The 24,128-nt window shown below is 42.0% G+C and overlaps 2 protein-coding genes across 3 annotated transcripts; both read right to left on the bottom strand.

Annotated features, from left to right (window-relative positions):
- Positions 1-729: 729 nt before the first annotated feature.
- Positions 730-8,730, bottom strand: HEBP2 (heme binding protein 2). 2 transcript variants are annotated; one of them, XM_035108876.3, is made up of 5 exons: positions 8,670-8,730; positions 8,319-8,394; positions 5,004-5,139; positions 4,441-4,621; positions 730-2,777 (listed from the first exon to the last, which is right to left on the bottom strand). In XM_035108876.3, exons 2-5 carry the CDS (start codon positions 8,391-8,393, stop codon positions 2,600-2,602), a joined length of 570 nt encoding a protein of 189 aa, XP_034964767.3. In that variant the 5' UTR covers position 8,394; positions 8,670-8,730; the 3' UTR covers positions 730-2,599. The 2 variants fall into 2 exon arrangements, with proteins under 2 accessions (XP_034964767.3, XP_034964768.3); XM_035108877.3 differs by having other exon boundaries at positions 8,697-8,730.
- Positions 8,731-14,009: 5,279 nt separating this feature from the next.
- SMIM28 (small integral membrane protein 28) lies at positions 14,010-23,349 on the bottom strand. The gene is made up of 2 exons (XM_035108879.3): positions 22,937-23,349; positions 14,010-16,877 (listed from the first exon to the last, which is right to left on the bottom strand). The coding sequence occupies exons 1-2, from the start codon at positions 23,045-23,047 to the stop codon at positions 16,494-16,496; spliced, it is 495 nt and encodes a 164-aa protein (XP_034964770.1). The 5' UTR covers positions 23,048-23,349; the 3' UTR covers positions 14,010-16,493.
- Between the last annotated feature and the right edge of the window lie 779 nt (positions 23,350-24,128).

Here is a 24,128-nt window from a genome sequence, read left to right as displayed (position 1 = left end):
GGTCTTACTAAAGGGGGTGAGAATTGATCAGCCACAAGGAGGCATAGATGGGACTGAGCCTGCTGGTCTCTAACACAGTTTTCCCTTCAAGAGAAGCTTTGTGCAAATATGGTCATTTCCCATTAGGTGTGCCAAATGTTAGACACTCTAGAAAAGGAATGGTATCTCCCCATGTGTAAACTGAGGCCACTGGATCACAGGTATTAGATTTAGTGGATCATGCCCTATATGGTTCCATGACTGAGCCTCCGCTTCCTAAGCTGCACAGGCAATACGTTTTTTTCTGCTCTCCTTGCTCAGGGAGGAATTCAGCGTCGTACTCTTCTCATCGCTCCATCAACACAAGCATTTCTGTTTGCCAAACAGGAGGATCCCGCCCCCATCTTTGCACCCCACATACTCTTCTGGGGGGCTCTCCTGATCCTCCAGAGTGGATTGGGGGAGGCATGGGGGAAAGAGGAAGGCCCCATTGAGCTAGCAGGGGCTTCTGCTAGTGTGCTGCATTTGTTGAATCCAGCCCTGTGTGTCTAATGGTTGCTTTCAGGGAACTACAGTCGCCCCTCTTCTCTCCTCCAACTCATGTTGTCCTATATGTGCTAAATAAAACATGTCAATTGTTACAAAGTAAGGGGGGAATTGATAAATGAACATTTTTTGCTTCCCAAAGCCTCATGTTTATGGATGCTGGAAAAATACACCATTATGATATTCTCAGAACAAAGAAAACTATTTTTTAAAAATTAGTTGTATTTATTAATGACAAATTTTATTGGTGACAATGGGACACATTATTTATATTATTACCACTGAAATAGGCAGCTTTGTAGCATTTCTCTCTGCAGCTGAACAAAGCTGCTGGTTTCTGTTGGAGCAGGTGCTAAGAAAACATCCATTGTGTTTTCCATTCATCTGTCACAGCTGCTAATGTAAATAGATTGCACAGACTATTAGCATCTCTCACATTGGCAGATACATTAACTGGCTTAAAAAAAAAAGCTAAGTGTATAGGAAAGTAACAACATTCAGCCTTTCCTGTTAATTCACACGTTCCCATATCTTTCTAAAGATTGACAGCCCGTCAAATGGTTTCAAGTCCACTTTCAAGCTCATCTATGTGTTCAGTACAAACACAAGGCTTTTCTGGCTAGCGACATTTCAGAGCTTAAAACTTAAATGTGCAAGTAAACACTACCCCTTCATATTATTTTTGATACGTCTTCACGTGTGTCATCTATTTGCTAGGAGTAGCACTACAGTTTAGCAACATCAGTGTCCGTAGTTTTCAGTGTCAATTATTTGATTAACGTTTTGGTTTAAAAAAGTCACACTTTATACAACTTAAAAATTATTAAATAGCACCTTACAAAATTTCATAGGCAAAAAGCCCTCAAAAGCGCAATAACTGAATATTTTAATGTGCTGAAAATTACACAGTTTGTCCATTTAATATAAAGTATTGGAGAATGGGCACCACATGTTGTCTTCCCCATGAAAATATGCCCATGTAAGTGGCTACTCCAGCACCACCCTCCAGCTAACCTATGCTACACCTTCACTGTTGCAACATGGCACATAGGTTTCTATTAAAGATCTTTTGGTGTATCTATAATGTGAGAAGGAACATTAAGGCAGGAACATCAAATTACAATTGGTTGGAGGGCCATTTCCCCCTCCTTTCAAGAGCCTAAAGGCAAAAACTTAAAACTAATGTCAGCGTGATCTAAATTAGTCTCAGTTTAGATATCAAAATGGTAAAGGGTTTAAATGATTCCTGTAACTTTGAGAAGTAATATGGATCAAAAAATATTACAAAATATTATTAAAAATATTACAAAGGTTACAGTAAGCCCCCTTTTCCCATTAAAGCATCAGTTTCCTACCCCAGAGTCCGATTCAGTAATTACTGAAGGGGCAACATTGGAGGTCCTAAATGCCCTAGTAATTAGACCATAGAGACCATAACTGTATTACAGGACACCTGAAGAGGCCTGGCTTCCTTTCTTTTGAAATGGGCCCTTTACCTACTGTTTTTAAAAGGCTGCAGTAAAAAGGAACATAGAATCACAGAATTGGAGAGACTGAAGGGACCATGAGGGTAATCTAGTTCAATTCTCTGCAATACAGGAATCTTGTGCCCAACATGTTAGTTAAAATCAGAGATCAGGGCCTGTGCATTCTTACCTTCCCCCACCCTAATCAACTGAGAACTGCTTATGTCTTGTTTCCTCCCCGTGCCTTAGGAGTATGGAATCTGCATAGCAGTGCAGAAGCTATAATGTTCCCATACTGACGTCAGTGGAGTTGAGCCAGCTATAAGGACAAAGAATTAGCCTGCAGAAATAGACAGTTTGGTCACATGTTCACTGTGATGCATGGCTGCACATGCAGCCACACTATAGCAACCTATACAGCCATCTTACATTTTTGTAAACCACTTAGAAGTTTTATTACAATCAAGTTATATATAAAGATTGTGAAACAAGTATTATATTGGCACTGATAGATATTAAGGCAATGGGCTAAGTAGGAAAATATTAGGAAATATATTTGGTTAAGGACACTTATGGTTATTAAGGCTATAATCTGAATTGTTGAGGTTTTAGCTTTTCCTGATAAGCCAAACTTCATTATGTCTGTTCAGCAATTTAAATGGACTATCATAGCCAGCAGTATAATAGACCTTTTCTTGAAAAGTTTTTCCATCCCGCTTTAGACTTTCAGCAAGTGCCAGTATTTCATCCTGGTTCTTTTTCGCATTGGCAAATCCTCCAAAAGATCTGTTGAGAACAAAAACAAAAACAACAACAAAGTATTCTGTATGTGTTGAGACTACTGTTTTATATTCTTAGAACACCTGTACATGTGTGATAGACAAATGTAGGCAAGCCACATGGAATCAACACTCGTAAACCAGTATTAGTAAAATATATGCCCCAGAAAAGCAATTTTTCTACCTACCATTTTCTACCTAAAAAGGTAAAGGTAAAGGGACCCCTGACCATCAGGTCCAGTCGTGACCGACTCTGGGGTTGCGCGCTCATCTCGCATTATTGGCCGAGGGAGCCGGCGTATAGCTTCCAGGTCATGTGGCCGGCATGACAAAGCCGCTTCTGGGGAAACCAGAGCAGCGCATGGAATCGCCGTTTACCTTCCCGCTATAGCGGTTCCTATTTATCTACTTGCATTTTGATGTGCTTTCGAACTGCTAGGTTGGCAGGAGCTGGGACCAAGCAACGGGAGCTCACCCCGTCACAGGGATTCGAACCGCCGACTTTCTGATCAGCAAGCCCTAGGCTCAGTGGTTTAGCCCACAGCGCCACCTGGGTCCCACCATTTTCTACCTACCATGGTCCAAATGAGTGATTTCATTTATATGTAACTACATTTATGCTGAGGAAACAGGAATCGTTTCCATTTCATTGCAGAGGGATTCAGAGATTCTTGCTCTGCAGCATTCTGAAAACTGCTCTGTAGCAACTGCTCAATCTCCTTCTACAGGCAGGGATAGCAGTAACTTATATGGCCTGCATTGTGGGAACATGGGGAACTCTACAAGCCACTTCACATGCATGGATAGATCCCATGATAATGCCACTGAGCTTGAATTAGGGCAGTAATTTCTTGGACACACTGTTCGTGTGAACACAGCAGGTTATGATTTTAATAACTAGTGTCTCAAAAAATCACTGCAGTTCTTTTGGAACCTGGGCCAGGATGGAGCACCTACATGAAGGCACCAGTTCATTCATATATATATATATATATGTGTGTGTGTGTGTGTGTGTGTGTGTGTCGCCCATCACAGTGCCGCCACCCATCACAGTGCCGCCTCATAATGCAGACATTGATTTCCAAGGCTTTTGTAGAACCTGTCAGTATATATTAAAAAACAGCTTTTAAGATCACAGCCACTGTATATGTGAGCAAGAACACGCAGGCCCCAGTTTTGAGATCACTTTTAAGGGAAAGAAGAATGATAAGGCACTGGAGAAAGCTCTTGTTTACACAAATGCATTTCACCAGGACTATTGTGTGGCTCGCCTGAAAACCAGTTTGGATTTTTAAAGCTCCACAAAGCCGTAAGAACTGTAGCAAAAATATTAATGGGGAAAATGGCTCATATTCACCATTAAAGCATCCAAGAATGTTTATTAAACTTCTAATTTCAGCAGTTTTGCTTTCCAGTTTCTTCTGCCCCACCACCACCTATATCTGCACCTTCATGAAACACATAAAACCTTGACAAAATACAGTTACCACAAGGTGGCAGTCAAACTTAGCAGACATTTTCCAAGATAAATTTAAAAAATGGTGTTGATCACACAGAGATAGTCTTGGGGTTGATGGGAGTTACGGTTCAGCCGGCATGGCCCAATGGCTAGGGAAAGTGGAAGCTGTAGTTCTCCACACCTGGTGCGGGTTATAGACACACATGCTTACCTGACAAACACAGTAATTGCTGGCCTCATTTCAATGAAGACATCTGCCTCTGATGGCTTAGGTGGATTTGCCTGGTGTTGAGGTGGCACGTAAAAAGAGACGGTTGTTGTGGACTCACAGAATGGGCCAGCGCCTGGCTGCACATAGCATGTCACTGGAGCTGTCATGTCTATCTTTACTCCTGCAAGAGGCAAGATATGACTAGCTACATCAAGGCAAACAAAAGGATGGATGGAATAAAACAGGAATAGATTGCAAAGATTCCAAGGGGGTATGAAGGAAGCAAGAGCATCTCTAATCCACACCAGAGTGACCAGGACTTCAACTAGAAATAAGGCTGAACTAGATGACATCACCTATGCTTTCCAACACTAAAATTAATGTTGGGTTTTAGTTACAAATTTGGATTCTCTCCTTTACTATTTCTCACATTCCCCCACCAAAAAGACACACCTGAGGTATATTTTCAAGAAGAAGATGAAGAATGTGTGCTTAGTGTTTTGTCTCCCGCCAAAGGGAAGTAGATTTCAAGGGAAACACAAGTAGAGCAAAAAACACCTTACCTTTTTCGTTCTTGCCCTTAATATAATTAAAGAGCTTAGTAAAACCAGTATTGATAGCTGAATCCCAGTCCACAGTTTTAACAGATGTGCAAACCCATTTGGCTGGTTCATACTGTCGAATTTCATAATCAGAAGCCTTAAGGAAAAAAACACATGGGAGACAAATCAAGACTTGTTACTTGGTAATTTTCATACAATAAACTGCATAATTATTAAACTCTTTAAAAGGAAAGTAGGAACAGCAAGAACAGCAACGAAAAATGAGTAAATGAAATTGTGCTCCCTATTGCCTCTAGACCAGGGGTTGTCAACCTGGTCCCTACCGCCCACTAGTGGGTGTTTCAGGATTCTAGGTGGGCAGTAGGGGGTTATATGGCACAAACTGAATCCTTCCATCGAGCACTGGTGGGCGGTAAGGAAATTTTACCATCAAGAAAGATGCATTGGTGGGTGTTAGGTATAAAAAGGTTGACTAAACCTAGACAGCATCTTAAAAAGCAGAGACGATCACCTTGTCGACAAAGGTCCGTATAGTTAAAGCTATGGGTCATGAAGAGTCGGACATGACTAAAAGACTAAACAACAACAACCCCTGCTCTAGACAGAGGAAATGCCTATCACAATGCATATTGTGATATAACAGGGCTGTGAATTGTTACAAAAACACACAACCAATCTCTTTCCTCAATTTTATCTCACTAGTGGCATTTACCATTGCTATTCTGCAAACTGATCCCATTTGCTACTGCTTCTATTTTCATGAATAGTAGTAATAGGAGGTTGCCACCCAGAGCAACTGAATTGGGGGGGGGGCTGATTAACTTTTTCATCTCTGGTCAGTTTCCCTTTCAAAATGGCCTTCCTGCTGTTTTTTCAACTAAATAGTGAAAGCTCACTGTTCTCCATGATGGAAAAGCAGCTCGTAGAAGACCATTTTTGAGTGGCGAAATTATCACTAGCCCCAGGCACTGTTAACTCCAGATAATCAAGTCATCTTTAAGTGTCCCAGGTTCTTTATTTTAAAAAACGTATTGTCTTGTCCCAGGGTGGTTGTGAGAATAAAATGGACAGTGGGAGAACTATGTTTGCCGCCTTGGAGGAAATATGGTATACTGTATATAGAGTAGTAAATAAATGAAATAACTTTGTTATTCTCAGTGAATCAGGGCCTCACTCCTGATATGTATATTTGGGGGCAGGAGAGGCCACAGAGCTTAGCAGCATTGAGAAATAAGGAAGATGGTGGCTGCAACAGTGACTGCAACCACTTCACCCCCAACACTATAAAGGAAAGCACTGGGCCCACCAGCACAGCTGCTGAAGAACTTTGTAAGTCTTTGAAGACTTTTCTGCTGCAGCATCATGGTAAGCAACATGGTAATGCCAGGTTCAGTCCTTAAGTGTATTTGGGCAGGAGGGGGAGGAATAAATGTGCCACAGAGTTTTTTCTTCATCCATCTTGCTGGAAGACCACAATCTGCTTGACTGTTTGGGTTGCCACTGGCAGTTTTGCATGGCAATCAATGGTTTGAAGAAAAAGGGAAGCAGTAATCAGGGAGCCTGGAGGAGACCCAGCTGCCCCTTAACAGGTGGGGCTCCCTTAATGCAACAGTTGCCCTCCTGGTATGTCTTAAGGGGACCAATGACAAATCCTGGAGAATATTTACTTATTTATATCCCACATTTTTTCTTAAGGTTTTCCCTGCTCCTTAATTACTTCCCACAACAGTCCTGTGAGGGAGGTTAGGCCGAGAGGCAGTGACTGACCCAAGGTCACACAGTGAGCTTCACGGGGTGAGTGGAGATTTGAACCCTGGTCTAAAATTTGTTTGAAGTATAGGCACTCTGCCTTTTTGTGACAGAGTCTTTGAGGTAGTTTATAAAACCACTAACAATTAATCAAAATCAAAATTCATCCAGCCCAGTAAAAGAAATAGCAGAAGCAACATGGTAATTTGGGAAATCCCCTGAAAGCATCTAAAAAAACAAGAGCATGTGCCAGCTGAACATTTCTTAACACTCAGCTCCCCCCCATACCCCCATTTCTCCTGAATAGGGAGGGTGGGGAGCTACTGCCTTGCACTCTCAGATCTTTTAAATACATAGCAAGGCCCCTGCAGAGGGAAGAGGGTTCCGTTGTTCTTCACCCCAGCAGTCTTCCCCCTCCCCAACCCCAGCTGATTTTCTTTTTTAAAAAAAGTTGGGAGAAATGTTACATGAGCTTGTTGTTTACTTTGGCAATAAGGAACTGCTCCTGCTAATGTTGCAATACTCAATCAGCTGATCAACTTGAGAATAGGATCCAAATATCTGGCCAGGTATCAGTATGTAAGTGCTAGCTTTCGTCTCACAGCACCTTATCATGCATTTCTCCCTCTTTGCTTTCCTAGCCCACTGTTTTCCAGCTTCAAAGGCTGAAGACCACACAGTTAGAAGGATTATAAACCAAAGTTCACAATCTTTTGTCCTAGAAGAGCTCAGCATTAAAATTTGTTTCTGAACAGATATATTTCCTGGAGCCACTGATGATTAAACATGTTAAGAACTTTTAAACCTGCAACATTTAACATTTTTAAAATGTATTTGTAAAGATTTATTTTTACCAAGAAAAAATACATGGTGGACTGAGATGAACAATTTCCTAACATTAAATCTTCAGAAATGATTGCAGTATGTAGCCATGTTAACAGAGTTCAAACTTCAGGTTCTCTCAGTAATGCAAGGTTTTCCTTAACCAATGATATAGATTTAAATAGCAATCTGAAGGTATTTTCAAAAATAGTAGGTTAATCAAACTCATTTACTCAACCACAGTACCTCTTAACTTTGCTTTCAAAGCACTCCTTGTGCATTTAAAAAAAACACCTTTACATCCACTTACTACATATGTCAATACATAGACAAAATGTGGAGTCAGCAGTGAGGGGCTTAGGATAATACCCAGAGGAGGGGGCAATGGTATATTAAATTATGCCTGTTGGATGTTTTCATGTTATTTTCCCTGGGATACTTGCATTAGTGCTTGCATCTTCCAGTGAAGTCTGGCTGAACACAAAATTTAGACTTTGGGGCAACAGTAATATTTCCAGCAGCAATAGGGAACTCTCATATGTAATGAACCCCTGCTTAGGTGTCTGCCACTCGATCACATATTTAGTCAAGCACTTTGTGTTTAGGACTCCGCTCAGGACCGCGTGTATGTATGCACAGGTGCAAATCTCTTCCCCTTCCACTTAATGAACGCGATCAAGGATTAAGCGGAAAGTCACCTTCCAGTCATTAAAAACAACAACAACAACCATAAACGCTGGTCACCTGGTTTGGCAGTGCTGTCCATTTGGGCATCTCCAGCCCAGTAGAGAAGAGGGCTTGTTTTATAGTCTTCAGCATCCTGGGTGGAGAAAAGGAACGACGTTAGAGCTTCCCTTCCCCATCCTGCATGTGCACCTGCACAGCTCTTCCCTCAGAGCCGGTCCTGTTGTATTCAACGGGGTATGCAGAAAGGCAACTGGTGCAAACATTTCCCCCGCTATGGAAATGTATTGCAAGAAGCTGCGCCTAGTATTTTTATTTTTTTAGGCGCAGCTTCCCTAAAGCAGATCGCAACCTCTCCCCCCAAAAAAACCCTCGTTGCCCTTTCAAATCCCCCCGCCGCATCCCCTCTACCCATATTCCCCTTCGCTCTCGGCTCGCCTCCTGCCTTGACTCTTCCTCGCTCTGCTTGCATAAAGCCCCGGCGCCTTGTGTAACAACATTTCAGGCGACGCTCTCCGTGGCGTCGGAAACACCCAGGGCGGGGAGGGGAGGCGGCCTGGGACATGATGCTTGCAAAGGAGAAGAGCAAACAACCCCCCACCCCTACGCAGCTCTTGCAAAGTTGTGAGGAAGAGCCGCTGACGGCATTGGGGGGGGGGGCACTTGGCCGCCTTTCCAGCCAGCCTACGGGAGGCGTCCGGATTGGCTGCCCTCAAAGGAGCAGCTCCGCACGTGTGAGAGGGTGCGCGCGCGGGCGGGTGGGAGGCGACTCGAGGAGCGGTGTTTTGCTCGCGACGGCGGTGGGCGGGAAACGGGCGCGCGCTCCCCCTCGCCCTGCAGTGCCGCTTGGTGTCAGATGCTGCTTGTTGTGCTGGCTGGCTGGCCCCCAAGCTCTGGGGAATGCGGGAGTGAGCTAATGGCAGATTGTCATATGCCTCAAGCTGGAGGAGGGGAAGGGGGGGCGCCCGAGATGACAAGGGCTCTTTGAAAGCCGAAGGCATTCGCGCGTCTTTGCTCTCTCTTCCTCCCACTCCCAACTTGGCGAGGAGTGCATCGCCCCCTTTAGGAGCGCAGATGTGCCCCCCCCGCGTACTATAGAATGCGCGGGGGCGCCTTGCTGGCTCGTGTTCCTCCGCATATTCTCATATTCTGAGGCTCCTCTGTGAGGAAAGTGGCCCCTAGAAGCAGAAACGCGGGCGAAACTTCTGGTGCTCAAGTTGCTCTCGGAGAGCGACCCGCATATTAAATGTTTTCAGTCTGAGAAGCAGCACCGACAAGTGTTTTGTGGATTGCAGACCAAATAGTTTAAGTTTTCAACACCCTCTCTTAAAATGCAAAGGGAACATGTGCCCCTCCTGCAGAATTGCATTTTGGGGGGTGGGGGTGGCGAGAAGCAAAATATACATTCAAAGTTCCCTGACTCATTTAGGGATGAACACCATCTCCACATGCTAGGAATGTTCTCCATAGCAAAAATGGACCGGAGCCAGTTATTTACATTGGTTGCTTTCTAGAAATGAAATGGTTGAATTGAAGCTGGTAGCTCCAGGTAAGTAAGAAAAGTATTAGCAACAATGGAGATGTGAAAAAAATAAACTAATTTGTGGCATTGCGAAATCACCAACTGTCCCTGTTGCGACCTTTCAGATAAAGATGTAAATAAATAAGATCTAGAAGTGGGCATAATGGTGACACACACTGCAGAAAGCAACCCTAGTAAAAATTTGCGGTCGCCCACTTGTGCAGTGAAGCCAATAGGCAAAGCCTTTATAACACAAAAAAAGGCTTTCCAAGCACAGGCACAGAGGCACAGGAGCTGGGGAGGGAAAAGATCATCCTTTGGTAAGGAAGACTGACAGGGAATTAGAACCAGCGGATACAAAGTCGCTGGTATATTAAGCAATTATGTTGCATCTGCTTTCCTAAATGAAGACCCAGACTCAAATGAAAATCAGATTTAGGGAGAATTCGTTGATGTAGAGGTAATATCTAGAATGTGGATTTCCCCACCCCCCTAAAAGGGTTTGATGCTCTTTAAACTGTAGTTGCTCCAGAGGCATATGACACACATTTCAGGCATTAAACTAGCTAAACCTCTGACAAAACATGTTTATGAAGGTCACATAGATGAGGCCTGGCTCTGTAATGTGATCAGCTCTGATAATGATACCATACGTGGTGGAAGAGGGAGAGGAGAACAAGGGAACATTGTTGCATAATCAACATTGCCTGCTTAAATGAAATATCACATACTGGTGCGGCATTAAGCAGGTCTCTTCTCCAATCTGCTGTTTGTGACAGTGCTAAACTTTCTTGCAGTTACACAGAAACAGCACAGTTGTACCAGCGTAGCACTTTACCCCAAAGAAGACAGCTGTACATCTGCACCAGCGATCCTCTTTTGCTCGTATATTGCTTTGTTTTGTTCCTCGCAGTCAGTATCACTGCATGCAAGACGTATAGTGTGGAATCCTGGCCCGAGATAGCTACTGCCATGATTTTCACACCAGATTGGTACATTAGGACTGAGCTACTTGAAGGAGCATCTATACCCATATGAACCTCTGGAGGTCTTGAGATTGGCCTCAGTGGCTCTGCTTATGGATCTTTCATTTAGTATGATAGACTGACTGACAGGCTCACATGATAGGGCTTTGTCATTTTTTGCTTCCTGGTTATGGAACTTGTTCCTCAGAGAGTTGTGTTTTGCTGCCGCCCAGAGCCTTTTCTTTTTGGTTTTTGGTTCAAGTAAGCTGCGTGTGGTAGTATTTTGTGCTGGGGATGAAGGTGCAGGCTGTGGTGCTTTTATATGGTTTTATTTATTTCCTACTGTTTTATATTTAATGAGATAAATTATGTAATGATTTTAATTGTGCACTTAATCATCATCCTCAAAGCAATAAAGCATCATCATCATTAATTCAATTTATACCCTACCCTTCATCCCGAAGGAACTTAAGGCAGAAAAATCCATCAATAGTAAACAAAGAATGAAAGAAAAATTATAAAAGCATTCTAAAAACATTTACGAGAATAATCTCAGCCAGTGATTTCAGGGATCTCAGCCGGGAGCAGTATCTTATTTGTCATCAAATACTTGGATAAACAGGAATGTTTTTTTAAATTCCTCCAGATAGTAATGAGGGCATTCCACAAACAAGGAACCACCACTAAGAAGGCCCTGTCACATGTCATCACTAATCGGGTAGTGCCCACCAACAAAGCCTCATGGAGTTTAGACCTCACAAACAGCTAATGAAGTGGTACACCTATGTCCACACGATACCACTTCAAATTGCAGACAGGAACCTCGCGTGAATGAATTCTTCTTAAAACAAACCCCACTCCATATAAAAGTAGATATCACAAAGAAGCTTCTACCTTAGCTTTGTGGCAAGTTTTCTATGTAGGTGGATTGATTTTTTTTAACATGGAGGGACATTCAATCATGTGAGCTCCCACTGGTTGTCTCAGGCTAGTTTATGTGAATGATAGACTAGTGGCAGCCAGGAGACCAAGCAACCTTTTGGAGAGATTTGTTGCCCTAAAGCTTGGACTATTACAAGAACTTAGAAATGAGTTGTGAACAGTTAAATTTATCACACAACTATTCAGTTATCCTGATTATGATAATGGCATTACTTCAAATTTCTGTTAAATGTTATGACAAAAATACAACAAACATTGTATTTTTTAAGTTGTATGGTCCAGCCAAGGTTTACTGCTTCAGCTGCTACTTGTGAGAACAAGGTCAGTACCTTTTAGCACCTTTGTTCTCTTGTAAAGTAATTTGTCCTGAACAAGCTGATTTTTATTTGAAATTCCTACTAGGAAATGACACATGCATGCTTTAATCTGAGGGACTGAAAAAGTCACCATACAGAATTAAGGCTGCAGCTTTTGTATTCCTTTTTGTGTATCTGATGAAAAAGTTAATTAAATAGACTGAGAGATAGTTGGAGATTGGGAAACAAGGGAGGGGAAAGCAGGTTCATAAGAGGCTTACTTTTGACCTGGTCTTGTTCTCTGTTATTACTTTTCATCCCTGATTTCACCCTTCTGTATTGCCTCCTCCCTGTTAAGATGCTCCACTGTGCTGGACAATGAGTAATGTTAGCTTTATGGAATGGGTTCTTCTCTCACATCTCATCTTGCACAAAAGCTGACTATTAGAATTGCCAGCAATAATTGCACCATGCCACAGCTGTGACTTCCTCTGGGAATAAACCAATCTAGTAATAAAACTCCACCCCTTCAGCAAATCCCTCCTCCTACATCACAAAAGCAATATGGACAGATTCTGAAGAAGGATCAATGGTTCTCCTTTGCAATAAGATTTGCCACTGCTGTGTCCACAGTTTGATAGAATAAAATGTGAGAGAACAGAATAGGAAGAAGAAGAAGTTTAATAGCCAGAAAGAAAACTGTATTTCATCATTTATATCCTGAGTAGTCTTGCATGAGCTTGTATCAGTGACTGTGGTATAGCAGCTATCATGTCAACTTTGAAAATGGGAGACCAAGACAGGAGGGAGATGGCAGGTGTTGAGAGGGGATCACCTGTGCTCTAATCTACCATATGTAGACTATCACATGTTGTTGATTCACAGGACCTGAGGCAGATGAGGAGGTCTGAGCTACCGTAGTTGTATGGCTCTCACAGGCCACTCTTAAGTTCCTATGCCAATAATTTAGGAACTTTCATGACTTTGGAACAAAACTAAATTTTACTGCCTGCGCGGCCTTTCATACTGATGTATGGGAAAGCATATGAGCCTGGCCTTTGGAGAGTTTGTAAGTACACCCTTTTAAACTTACTAAAAGTGTGTTCTTTTACTATGCTGGGGGGAAATAGGACTGCTTGGAAAGATGCATTTTAAAAGTCTTAACAGCCTATATTTCCACACTTTACTATGCTGCATACTGTGTAGTTTTAACTCTCTGCTGGAGTTCTCTCACCAAAGAGTACTTGCCCCAGACTTGGATCTTGGCATCCAGGAATTTTCTTTTATACCATTTCCCCCTTCCAACCAGCATGAATAAGGCTTACAGTATTACCATTACGGAATTTATTATCTGCTCTTCACTCTCAAGTCCTGGGGCCAGTTACAACAATTTTAATTTGGAAATTTAAGCAGGTTAAGCAGGAATAGGCTGGGTCTTGAAAAAACACATCTCAGGTGTCAAAAGACCAGGGTAAAGAGATGCATCTTCGGTACTTGCCAAAAGCTCTGGTATTAAAAAGCTATCTGTTCAGGGCTGCCACAGAGAATGCCTTCTCTCAGACCACCCCCAAAACTTCTGAGGCATGTAGAACTACCAAAAGGGCTGATCAAAACACCCAGGAGGGGTCTATAGGGAAGGAGACAAGTCTTTCAGATACTTGGGGCCAAAGTCATTTAGGGCTGTAAACACTAATGTGAGCACTTTGAATTGGGCCCAGAAATGAATTGGTGGCCAGCAAATAATAAGCCTCAATAATATTCTACACAGAGTTGGGCTGGATGTGGTTGCTTCAGTCTGCAAGGGTGGGGCACCAATGTGATGGTCCACCCACAGAGACTTATGGAAATCAGTGTATTCCTTAACACTCTGGAGGATGTCTGGTATTTGCTGAGACACTCATCACACTGAGCTGCGTAGAGCCACTGACACAATTGCTCCTGGGTGCCCTAGCTATTGCTATTGAGCATGTAGGTCACCTTAGTACACTAGTGATCTGCATGCAATGAAATGAGAGGGGTGGCGGCTAGGCAAATGACAATTTATTTAATGGTTGTAGAATGCTAGGCTTCCATAAAACATCTTAGTTCAGTAGAACGTCAAGAAGAAATGGAAAGTAAACCTTTGTCAAAATTGCAGATTAGTGGAAGTCCGACTGTATTAGTTTTCCTCAATATTTATTACTTCAGTGCACTACCAAATAATCCAATTTGTTAAGCCTCTGTCAGTTAGCTTGATTTTAAATAAGAATGGCCTATTGGCCTCCTATTGACCTCCCAGTGCTCTGTAACAATTACTAAAAATAAGTAAGGAACAAGGCTAAAAACTCTGTCATGTAGGTCATATGCTGATACAATGTTAGAATAATCTTATGGTTGTGGTTTGATATTGATGAAGGGAAGTCAAATAACTCATTACTTACTGGCCCATTATGAAATGATTTCTCTATCTGGATTAAAGTTTACCTGAAACGGGTGTGAATGTAGCACCCACATATGCTATCAGCACCAACATAGGTCATCTGAGGTAAAAATTAATTTACCAGGCAATTATTTGTCCCTGGTTCAATGCACATGGCCATGTGAGCTTGTCATTATCAAATAAAAACTTTCCATTAATCAATACTGCATTAACACTCTGGGATGATATCCAACTAAATCATACCCATTGAATTTCAGTGAATCTGGTCTGGCTATAACTAACCTTAGATACCACTGCTAGTTGTGCAAAGTGACCTATGAAAACTATCTTGTTAGCTATTGCATATTCACATTTATGAATATGGCTGTGTAGACTGTCTTCTCACTCACGCACACACATTAATTTGTCCCAAACATCTTGAGCTGGGGTATTTAAGGGATTGGTGTGGGGGGGGGGGGTTGTTGCTGTTAGTGATATATATATATAATCACTATGTATCTTTATTTTAGCTCTTATTGTGATTTTTCATGGAAGTTGTTCCAATTGGTTGTGCATTTTCTGATGTTTTGCTTATGAATACTTTTTCTGTTATAATTGTGTATTTTTTCACGTTGTGGGCTGCCTTGAGCATGGTTTGTACTGTGGAAAGGTGGCATAGGAATAGAATTATTGATTGATTCATTGAAGATTGGCACAAAGGGTAAAAATTTAAATGGCAAGAAAGCAAATACATAAGAGTGTAATGCAGGCACCCCCAAACTGCGGCCCTCCAGATGTTTTGGCCTACAACTCCCATGATCCCTAGCTAACAGGACCAGTGGTCGGGGAAGATGGGAATTGTAGTCCAAAACATCTGGAGGGCCGAAGTCCGGGGATGCCTGGTGTAATGTGACCAAGAGATGGGGAATACATGGTTGCTAAAACATACTGACTTTATTCTTCAAATTCTTATAAAGGGAAAAAGAGAATATATGTTATTCATTAATGATGGCAATGAAAGCTGAATTATCCTCATATCCAACTCCCTAATTAACTGCACACACACCCTCGACAGCACATTCAGATATATTCTTGACAGAGGTTTGTTTTCATTTCTTTGAGTTTTATCCTGCTCTTCAGCCAAAAAGGGAGCTATCTGGCATGGTAGCATCATCGGATGAGTTATACGGTTTATGTTTCTATGCTTACCATCTATCCCTATGCAGACAGAGATATATTATGTCCTGCCTTTCTCCCAGTGCAGGACTCATTGTTTGAAAGGGGGTGGGGAGCAGAAGCAAACTAAAAGGTGATTAACCCCCCCCCAAAAGAAAAACTTTATTTTATTATTTAGCTAGATTTAGTCCACCTTACACTCATAGCTGAATGGTTACATGACTTGTGTATTCTTTAATTGAAAGTATAAAACATTGTGAAATCGTTCTGTACACTCTGTAGATCCTATCACATTGCTGCATTGTTGTGTCATTACTTGCCACAAGTCTGTCTTCCATAGAAGGGCTGGACCTTTTTGGGTCACTTTTACTTGTATTCAGACTTCACAGCTGTCAGAAGAACAATGGAAGGCCTGTAGCATAATAGTAGCCCACTGCCAAACATAATGATGGTATTAACTGGTAAATAGGCACCTTCAGCCCTCACTTTTCGGATTCATGTTAATTGTCATTGCAGTCTGTATTTTGACTTTTGACTATTCGTTAAAATCTTCAACAAGTTAGTGCATTTAAAAACAACAACAACAACAACGTTAAAGCCCTTTCAGTTATTGGTGTGTATGTGTCTGTGTGTAAAAAAATCTCCAGCATAATTGTTTTTTACCACAGCTGCTACAGTCCACATTGCTCAGACTTAGCCTTCCCAAACACCTTTGCTTATGTCAAAAGTGAAAAATCTGAGGTACAGCATTAATTTTCTCCTACACAGCAATCTTGTAGAGTTTTTTGTTTTGTTTTCTGTGCCGTTTAAAGATGGAATAATTAAGCATATTAACCAGTCAAAGTTCCTTTGTGATTGTAGCTGTTCCCTTGTTTGGAGTTTCCCTCCCCTTCTTTTAAACCACGAGAACTGCAGCCACAGGTATTTCAATAGGTTTTACTGCTGCTTTGTCTCTTCGTAAGGAGGCACTGGATCTTGAAAGAGCTGGATGTGGTCCTCTTCCATTGAGGATTTCATGGTGGCCTCCTCATATGACGGAGGCAAGCATACAGTGAGAAAGGCAGTTTCAGGGAGGAGAGTGGAGTAATGAAAACTCTGCTCACTGCTCCAGGGCAGCACTGAGAGGAAGTCAGTCACTTCATGCTCTGGAAGGGACTCTGGGAGGTCAATGCTGAAGATCTGAGCCTGAGGGTTGCGACGTCGGCAGCGTCTGTAAAGGAAGAGCAACAGGAATGCCAGAAAGAGCATCATGGTAGCCGGCAGGATGATGCATAAGAACGGTTCAATATCTTCTTTGGTTGAGCTTGTTTTGTGCTGACTCTGAAAGAGCAACCAAGAGGAGAAAAGTGTATCAGGCATTTGGGAATGCCAACACCTCACTTTACCACCAGCTCAGGTTACAGCACAGAAACAAAACCAGGTTGCGCTGCAGGACATGAAGAAATAGCTACTGGTTATTCTACAAAAAAGGGAGTTTTAATCTTGCACCACAACCAATGAAATAAAGCAGGTCAAGAAAAATAGCAAGGCACAATCCATACCAAAGTGGAATCTCGACACATATAAAAAATGCTGTGAAAATGCTTTAAAAAACAAACTGTTTTGAAAAATGTATTGAATTTGGCATAGCTCACCATCGCCACCTGGTGTCACATTTGTATAATGCACTTTACAGCACACTTCAATGTTTTCTTTGCAGCTGTATAGTTGAGACCCAAGTTCTGCAAGGCAATTCTATGCATATTTAATCAGACATAGTCCCATTGAGTTCAATGGGGCTTAGTTACATATATGTGTATAGAATTGCAGCCCCAGGTCTTGTTTTCAATGAGAAATGAGAGTGCTATTGAGCACATGTCAGATTTCTCTCTTGAAATTTACTTTTTTAATTATTTTTAAATAACTGCTTCTGTGAAGATCTTTCTGCCCACAAACCCAGAAAATGTCCCACACTGCTATCTTCTGGATGTATGCTAAAGGCCAAATGATGCACCTCTGGAATTCCCAGAGGCATCCAGAAACCCATTGGATCCACCAGCCTCTGAGGGCAAACCATCCTAATAGGTCTCCCACCTTTGCAGGGCCGTAGCTAGGGGGGGGGGTGAGGCGGGCCTCCGCCAGGGATGCAGGCGATGGGTGTGTGTGCAAAATTGGCTTAAAATATGTCCATAAATTTATCAATTATTGCCTCATAAGAAATGGTTTTAAATAGAGGGTGAACTGAATGGGTGGAAGGAGGGGGTTGGAGGAGAGGTGGAAAGAAGAGCTAATTTGTCTGTGGCTAGGGGGCGCAATTTGGACAGTTCTGCCAGGGGCGCAGGATCACCTAGCTACAGCTCTGCACCTCTGCTGGGGGGGAAAGGGTGCTGAAAGCCTAAATCTCAACAGGAAGTGATCTGACCATGACAAGTCATCTACGCCGGCATTCCTCTCAGCCACTCCTGGCACAGGACATGTGTTGATGTCTGACAAGGAAGCCAGTGCTCTGTGAATGCCCACCTATTGTTGGGAGGGTCTTCCAGAGTGCCTGTCCACAGAATAGAATAGAATTCTGTCTGTCCTCAGAATGCCAGCTCATACTTGCCTAAACAATCTGGCTGAGAGGGGTCACATTGAGGATGTTTGCCAGTACAAATGGTCCCAAACTGCTTTGGTTTTTCATTAATGCTCAGCAATAGGCAGTCCTCCTGTAGGCAATACCTCCTGGTATTTAGTACTACCAGAATGCAGAACATAGAGGTGATGCAGTGGTTGCTGAGAAAACTTAGTGACCAATGAAATAAGGCGTAGCGGGAATGACACATCAGAGACTGACAGTAAGTGACATAAACTTAGAGGAAAGTCGCAGAGGAAGAGGCATTTGGAAATAATTTTGAAGGCTAGCAATATGGCTTAAAAAATAGGAGGGATAACTGTTGATGGTCTTGTATGAAATAAACAGAATGAGGGTGGATTAAGGAAAGACCAGGGAAGATATATAGTCAGGCTGAAGGATGCTATTGATTTTTCTCCTCACATTTGTTGCTGCACAATAATCTTAAACCACAACCCCTAAACCCCATGACATGTAAATAAGTTCAGCTGCTTTTGCATTGCTTTCCCTCCCATATATATACACAAGTCTGTGCTAGCACTCTAGAATACATTGGTTGTGTCTAAGTGCACATTCCATTTGAACAAATGTCATGCCTTCAAAAACCAATTGATAGCATTCAGTATGCCCAGTGCCTGATTGTCAATTCCATATGAGAAAATATACACAATATTACCTATGATGAATGCAGCAGTGTCTGCAGTGCATGTGAAAGGAAGCCAGTTGCAGCTTTCTGTTGTGTGTGAACATGGTAAACACATGAGTGCTCATTCCTTTTCAAAGCATATGTTCAGGACATTGATTCCTAGATCAAAGCAGCACATAGATATCTTTAAAAAGGTAAAGTTAAAGGACCCCTGACAGTTAAGTCCCGTCACGAAAGACTCTGGGGTTGTGGCGCTCATCTCGCTTTACTGGCCGAGGGAGCCGGCATTTATCCACAGACAGTTTTTCCAGGTCATGTGGCCACCATGACTAAGCCGCTTCTGGCGAAACCAGAGCAGCACACAAAAATGCAGGTTACCTATTTATCTATTTGCACTTTGACGTGCTTTCGAACTCCTAGGTTGGCAGGAGCTGGGACAGAGCAACGGGAGCTCACCCTGTCATGGGGTTCAAACCGCCGACCTTCTGATCGGCAAGCCCCAAGGCTCAGTGATCTACACCACAGCACCATCCTTTATTGTGTGTAATTTCTTTTGGAGTTCTATTGCAATATTGTATCAAATATGCACAATGTGCACTAAGAAGGAAAGTCTTCTCCTTGATATCGGAGTGCCTTATGCATCATGAAATCAAGTCAGCATGAACAGGGCTTTTTTCCCAGGCAGAACTCAGTTCTGGCACATCTCAGGTGGGTGCCATTGCCATTGTAAGAGAACAAAGGAGGTGTTCAAGAACAGTTCTAGCACCTCTTTTTCTAGAAAAATAGCACTGAGCATGAACATTCCCACATTGCACTAGGAACTCAATATAGAGAGGGAAAAACTACTGTAGTGCTCGTGGTTATTTGTTTTTGAGTAAAGTGCTATAGACTCATTTGCTATAGGCTCATTAAAAATATAAAGTTAAAGGGACCCCTGACCATTAGGTCCAGTCGTGACCGACTCTGGGGTTGCAGCGCTCATCTTGTGTTATTGGCCGAGGGAGCCTGCGTACAGCTTCCAGGTCATGTGGCCAGCATGACAAAGCCACTTCTGGCGAACCAGAGCAGCACATGGAAACGCCGTTTACCTTCCCACTGTAGCGGTACCTATTTATCTACTTGCACTTTGACGTGCTTCTGCAGTGCTAGGTTGGCAGGAGCTGCGACCGAGCAATGGGAGCTCACCCCGTCGCGGGGATTCGAACCGCCGACCTTCTGATCGGCAAGCCCTAGGCTCTGTGGTTTAACCCACAGTGCCACATATGATGAAGTAAAATCACACTCATTGTAATTATCATTTTTGGGAAATTTATAGAAATAGCAGAATAATGAAATTAATATTGATTTAAGGTTTGGTGCCCGCCAAAAGTTTCTTGTGCATGAAGAGTGGAGCACTCCAGAGATAGCAAAGCTGTGGTGAAGAAACCTTTGGCCATTGGGTGAGGGAAGTGGGAGTTTTAAAAGGCTTCAATTAAAAGTATGAGATGGGCATCCCCACCTGATACATGTTCAACATTTATAGCACATGATCTCACAATTAAGTACTTTTTTCCTTAAAATAAAGGCTTTATAATATAGTTGGTGGTAGTGGGGAGAGGTGGATAGGATAAAGGAAAGCTGTGACTTTTCTCTTCCATTTTAGAACAATTTGCAGCCTAATGGCTGAATCACAAACAGGATGCATTCCAAATGACTCTTAAGTGCACCTTCTACCCTCTGTTTTTTATACCTCGCTAGGGAAAGCAGAATCAATATTTCCAAATGCGGGAGCAGTGAAAGCATTTGTTGCATAGATTTTCAATAGGAGTCGTCAGATGTGTTTGAATATTGTATGCTTTATAGATGCAGAAAACTTTATCATAGTCAGCGAGCTGATGACTGAAAACGTTGCTTTTGGGAGGCTGATATAATGGAGGCTGGAGACAGATCATTCCCCCCCCCCAGACGAGGTGGGGAGGGGAAAATCACTGTGTGGACTGTGATAAGTACACTCATTCCACTTAAGAACTCCGGTGAACAGATTTTAGTGAACATTTACAGGCTTTTGTATTTTTCACAAATCTACAAAATCATATATGGCGCTGTGGAAAAAGAAATGTGCATGTACACTAAGAAAAGCAAAACAACAGAGGAAGAGGGGGGGAAATGGAGGCAGGGGTAGGCAAGGGAATAATATTTTATTATTTCAATAGTGCATACTTGGGCTTAATTACAGTTAGGAACAGGCTAGCTATCAATTCTTGTTTCTCTCAGTTTTCCCTTTTTCCGGCCTCAAGTTCAGTTTACCTCTTTTCTGCATTGCATTTTATAAAAAAGAAAACATTCAAGAAAATTCATCAGCATTTTTGTGCATTTTTTTTCTAATAAGCACATTTTTGCAAGGAATTTTCCCTAAGATAACACATACTGTGTGTTATTTTTATGAACACGTGTTTTTATGCACATGTTTCCTTAAGGTACACTGTTTCGTACACATTTTTGACTGGAGAACAGTATTGCAAAATTCTGAGAAGTGCAAATTTCAAAGGACAATTTATTTTGGTACATGTATTTTTTTGGGAAGTGCAAATTTGCAACGGAATTTCTCTCCTATCCCTAGGTACGAAAATTATAGAGACTAGGAGCTATTAGCAGGGCACAGAATTATACTTCTACGTGTTATGTAATACTCAGAAGTGACAAACTAAAAACACATGCAATTCAAACTTTTCTCTAACTGGAACTCCAAAGCTAATGAGTGGGTAGGGTGCACTTTCAGTGGGGGGAGAGGGTAAGAATTCAGATACCATATTACATAGTGTACTTATCCCCAAGTCTGCATGAGACTCTCTGCTCTTGCAAGTTGTTCTACACATTTATGAATGTATTAGTCCTGTTATGGAGGTAAGAAAAACAGTTTTATTTCTTTGGTAACTAGTTTTTCCTCTGAAAAAATCTGCTTGTGTGACCACTGTGGGTAATAATTAAAGCAGAATTGTGCGTAAAGCGGCAATTGTTTCATTCAAAAGCAGGGATGATTTGTGTATGCAAAGTGCAAGATTTAATGTGATGTGACTTTTAACAGAGGTCCAGTCCACAAATACACATTCATAAATCCCATTGACTTTCACATCAGGTAAATGATGTGAATATGCTCATGAATTGTCCCAGATTTATCATCACAGGCAGAGGTTCTGTATCATTCAGTGGCAACTCAGACACAATATATTTCAAAAGTATTAAGTACACAGTATATTTCAAGAGTTCCACCAAGTGAATGGAATCAAGTGTTGGTGAACGAAAAACAAATGGATATGTGAGTGAGCCTAGAAAATCCCACATATTGAATTTTTGCCTTTAACCGAGGGGTGTTTTGGATGAGGCGATAGCAGCAGAAATCAGTTTATTGTCATATACAATCTATTGTTTTGGTCCTGTCACAGGGGACTTACTTCTGAGTAGGCATGCATAGGATTGCACTGCTAACTAACTTAATTGCAGACATGCTGGTCTAAGACAGATTTATTTATTTTTATTCAGCATGGTTAGTACCTTCTTTAAGGGAGTGTGGACAAAGTTATTTCTTCTGTATTAAATGTTTGTCCTTGGATATTAATTTACCCCAGGGCTAAACGTGATCTTTTAAGTCTCTTTCATTATCTATGAACTCTCCCTCATTACATCCAGGGCAGTGTTTTCATTTCTGACAGGCTTCTCCTGCTCCCTCCCCTTGCCAGTTCCCTACACTCTGTGAAGTAATTTGCACAGCTTAGAGAATAAGAGTTCAGCACTTCAGTCTAACATCTGTGGAAGGGTTTGCAGAGACCCGATCAAGAGAGATGTGGGGTGGGAGGAGAGACAAGGAGGGATGCATTTTGAAAGAAAACGACAGATGAAACAACAATTATCTAATTTTGTAACCCATTTTCAGTTTTGGACTAAACTTTTAGCATCTCTGTCTACAGAATGTCCTTTTCTCTCAAGTTGTTGGACAGAAAAACGAGGCCCTAGAACAGAGAATAAAACGAAGAGTGCATCTCCCCAAGTCAGCTTATCTGATATTACACAGTCCAAATTATTATCAAAACTGTCTTTTAGTCATCTTTCTTAAAAGAAGAAATTTTAAATTCTTGAAGGGAGCAGAAAGAGGTGTGTACAGACCTGTAGCTGTGTTTCCAGCAAGGGGACACCTGGCTCACTAGTTAACCAGTCATAGTTTCCTCTGTCCGCGTGTCCAAATTTCTTCCAGCTGCTGTCTAAGAGCCACCTCATGCTTTCATGAATGTTCCTCGATGTTCCGCTTCAGTTTAGGTCCTTGCTATTTGGTCTCTCTTAAACGCTGCCCCTTCTCTTTACTCTTGACACAGCTGGGAATGTCTCAGCTGAAACCCATTTTGAAATTCTTCATGGGTGGAAGCAACAACGAGAGAGAGAGAGAGAGAGAGAGAGAGAGAGAGAGAGAGAGAGAGAGAGAGAGAGAGAGAGAGAGAGAGAGAGAGAGGTAGCACAGTAACCAAATGAATCTCAGATGCTCCTCCTGTCTTCCAACTCAATCTCTCTGGATTTGCTTCAGTGGCCTACATTACCAGAAAGCTGGCATCAGGTATCAGGGATGGGACAGCATTCTTCTGATTGGAGGGTTGCTTGCATTAGGATTATTAAAGGGGAATTTGCATAAGAATCTGAGACCACATGCTTCTAACTCTGGGTAATTTTCTAAATTTAGAGATTTAATAAATACCTTTTGGGGTGGGGGCAGGGAGTAATCCATGTCTAAAAGAGAGAGAAGTGCTTGCACCTCTACAAAGTAATAGTAGCAGAAGTAAAAACAAACAAACAGTCACATTTTGTATTTTCACTTGGATGCAATGTAAATAGCGAAAGAGGTTTCTGGGTAGGCAGGCAAGGGCATAAGGCTGAAAGGTGTTCTGAATTATTTAGGAGTATTAGATGTAGATGTTAATGATAAATCCGCAGAGAGGCTGCTGCCAGAAAAGGCTTTGGCCACAGAGAATATACGATTACTTTCAATCATGGTTAACAACACATCAGCTGTGCTTAATTCTGCCCTTGCATTTTAGGATAAACATCATTAGGCCTAAATCGGTTAGTGTAATTATTAAAAAACAAAAAACAAAACAAAACAAGAACAGCTCTGTTCACAGAAGTATGTATTTAGAGATCAGCAGAGCCCCCCCCCCGTGCTTTTTCTTTAAAAGTGTTATCGGCTTATGGTTCATGTTGTCATCCCGTTACTATGATGCTAGTAATTACTTTAAAGGTAGTAGGAATAATCTTCCTTCTTAGAATGCTTTCTTTGTACAAAAATATCAGTGAAAGGCATTAGAACTGC

Source organism: Zootoca vivipara, chromosome 3, assembly GCF_965207765.1.
Source record: "Zootoca vivipara chromosome 3, rZooViv2.hap1.1, whole genome shotgun sequence".
NCBI lineage: Eukaryota > Metazoa > Chordata > Lepidosauria > Squamata > Lacertidae > Zootoca > Zootoca vivipara.
This window is presented reverse-complemented; position numbering and strand designations above follow the sequence as displayed.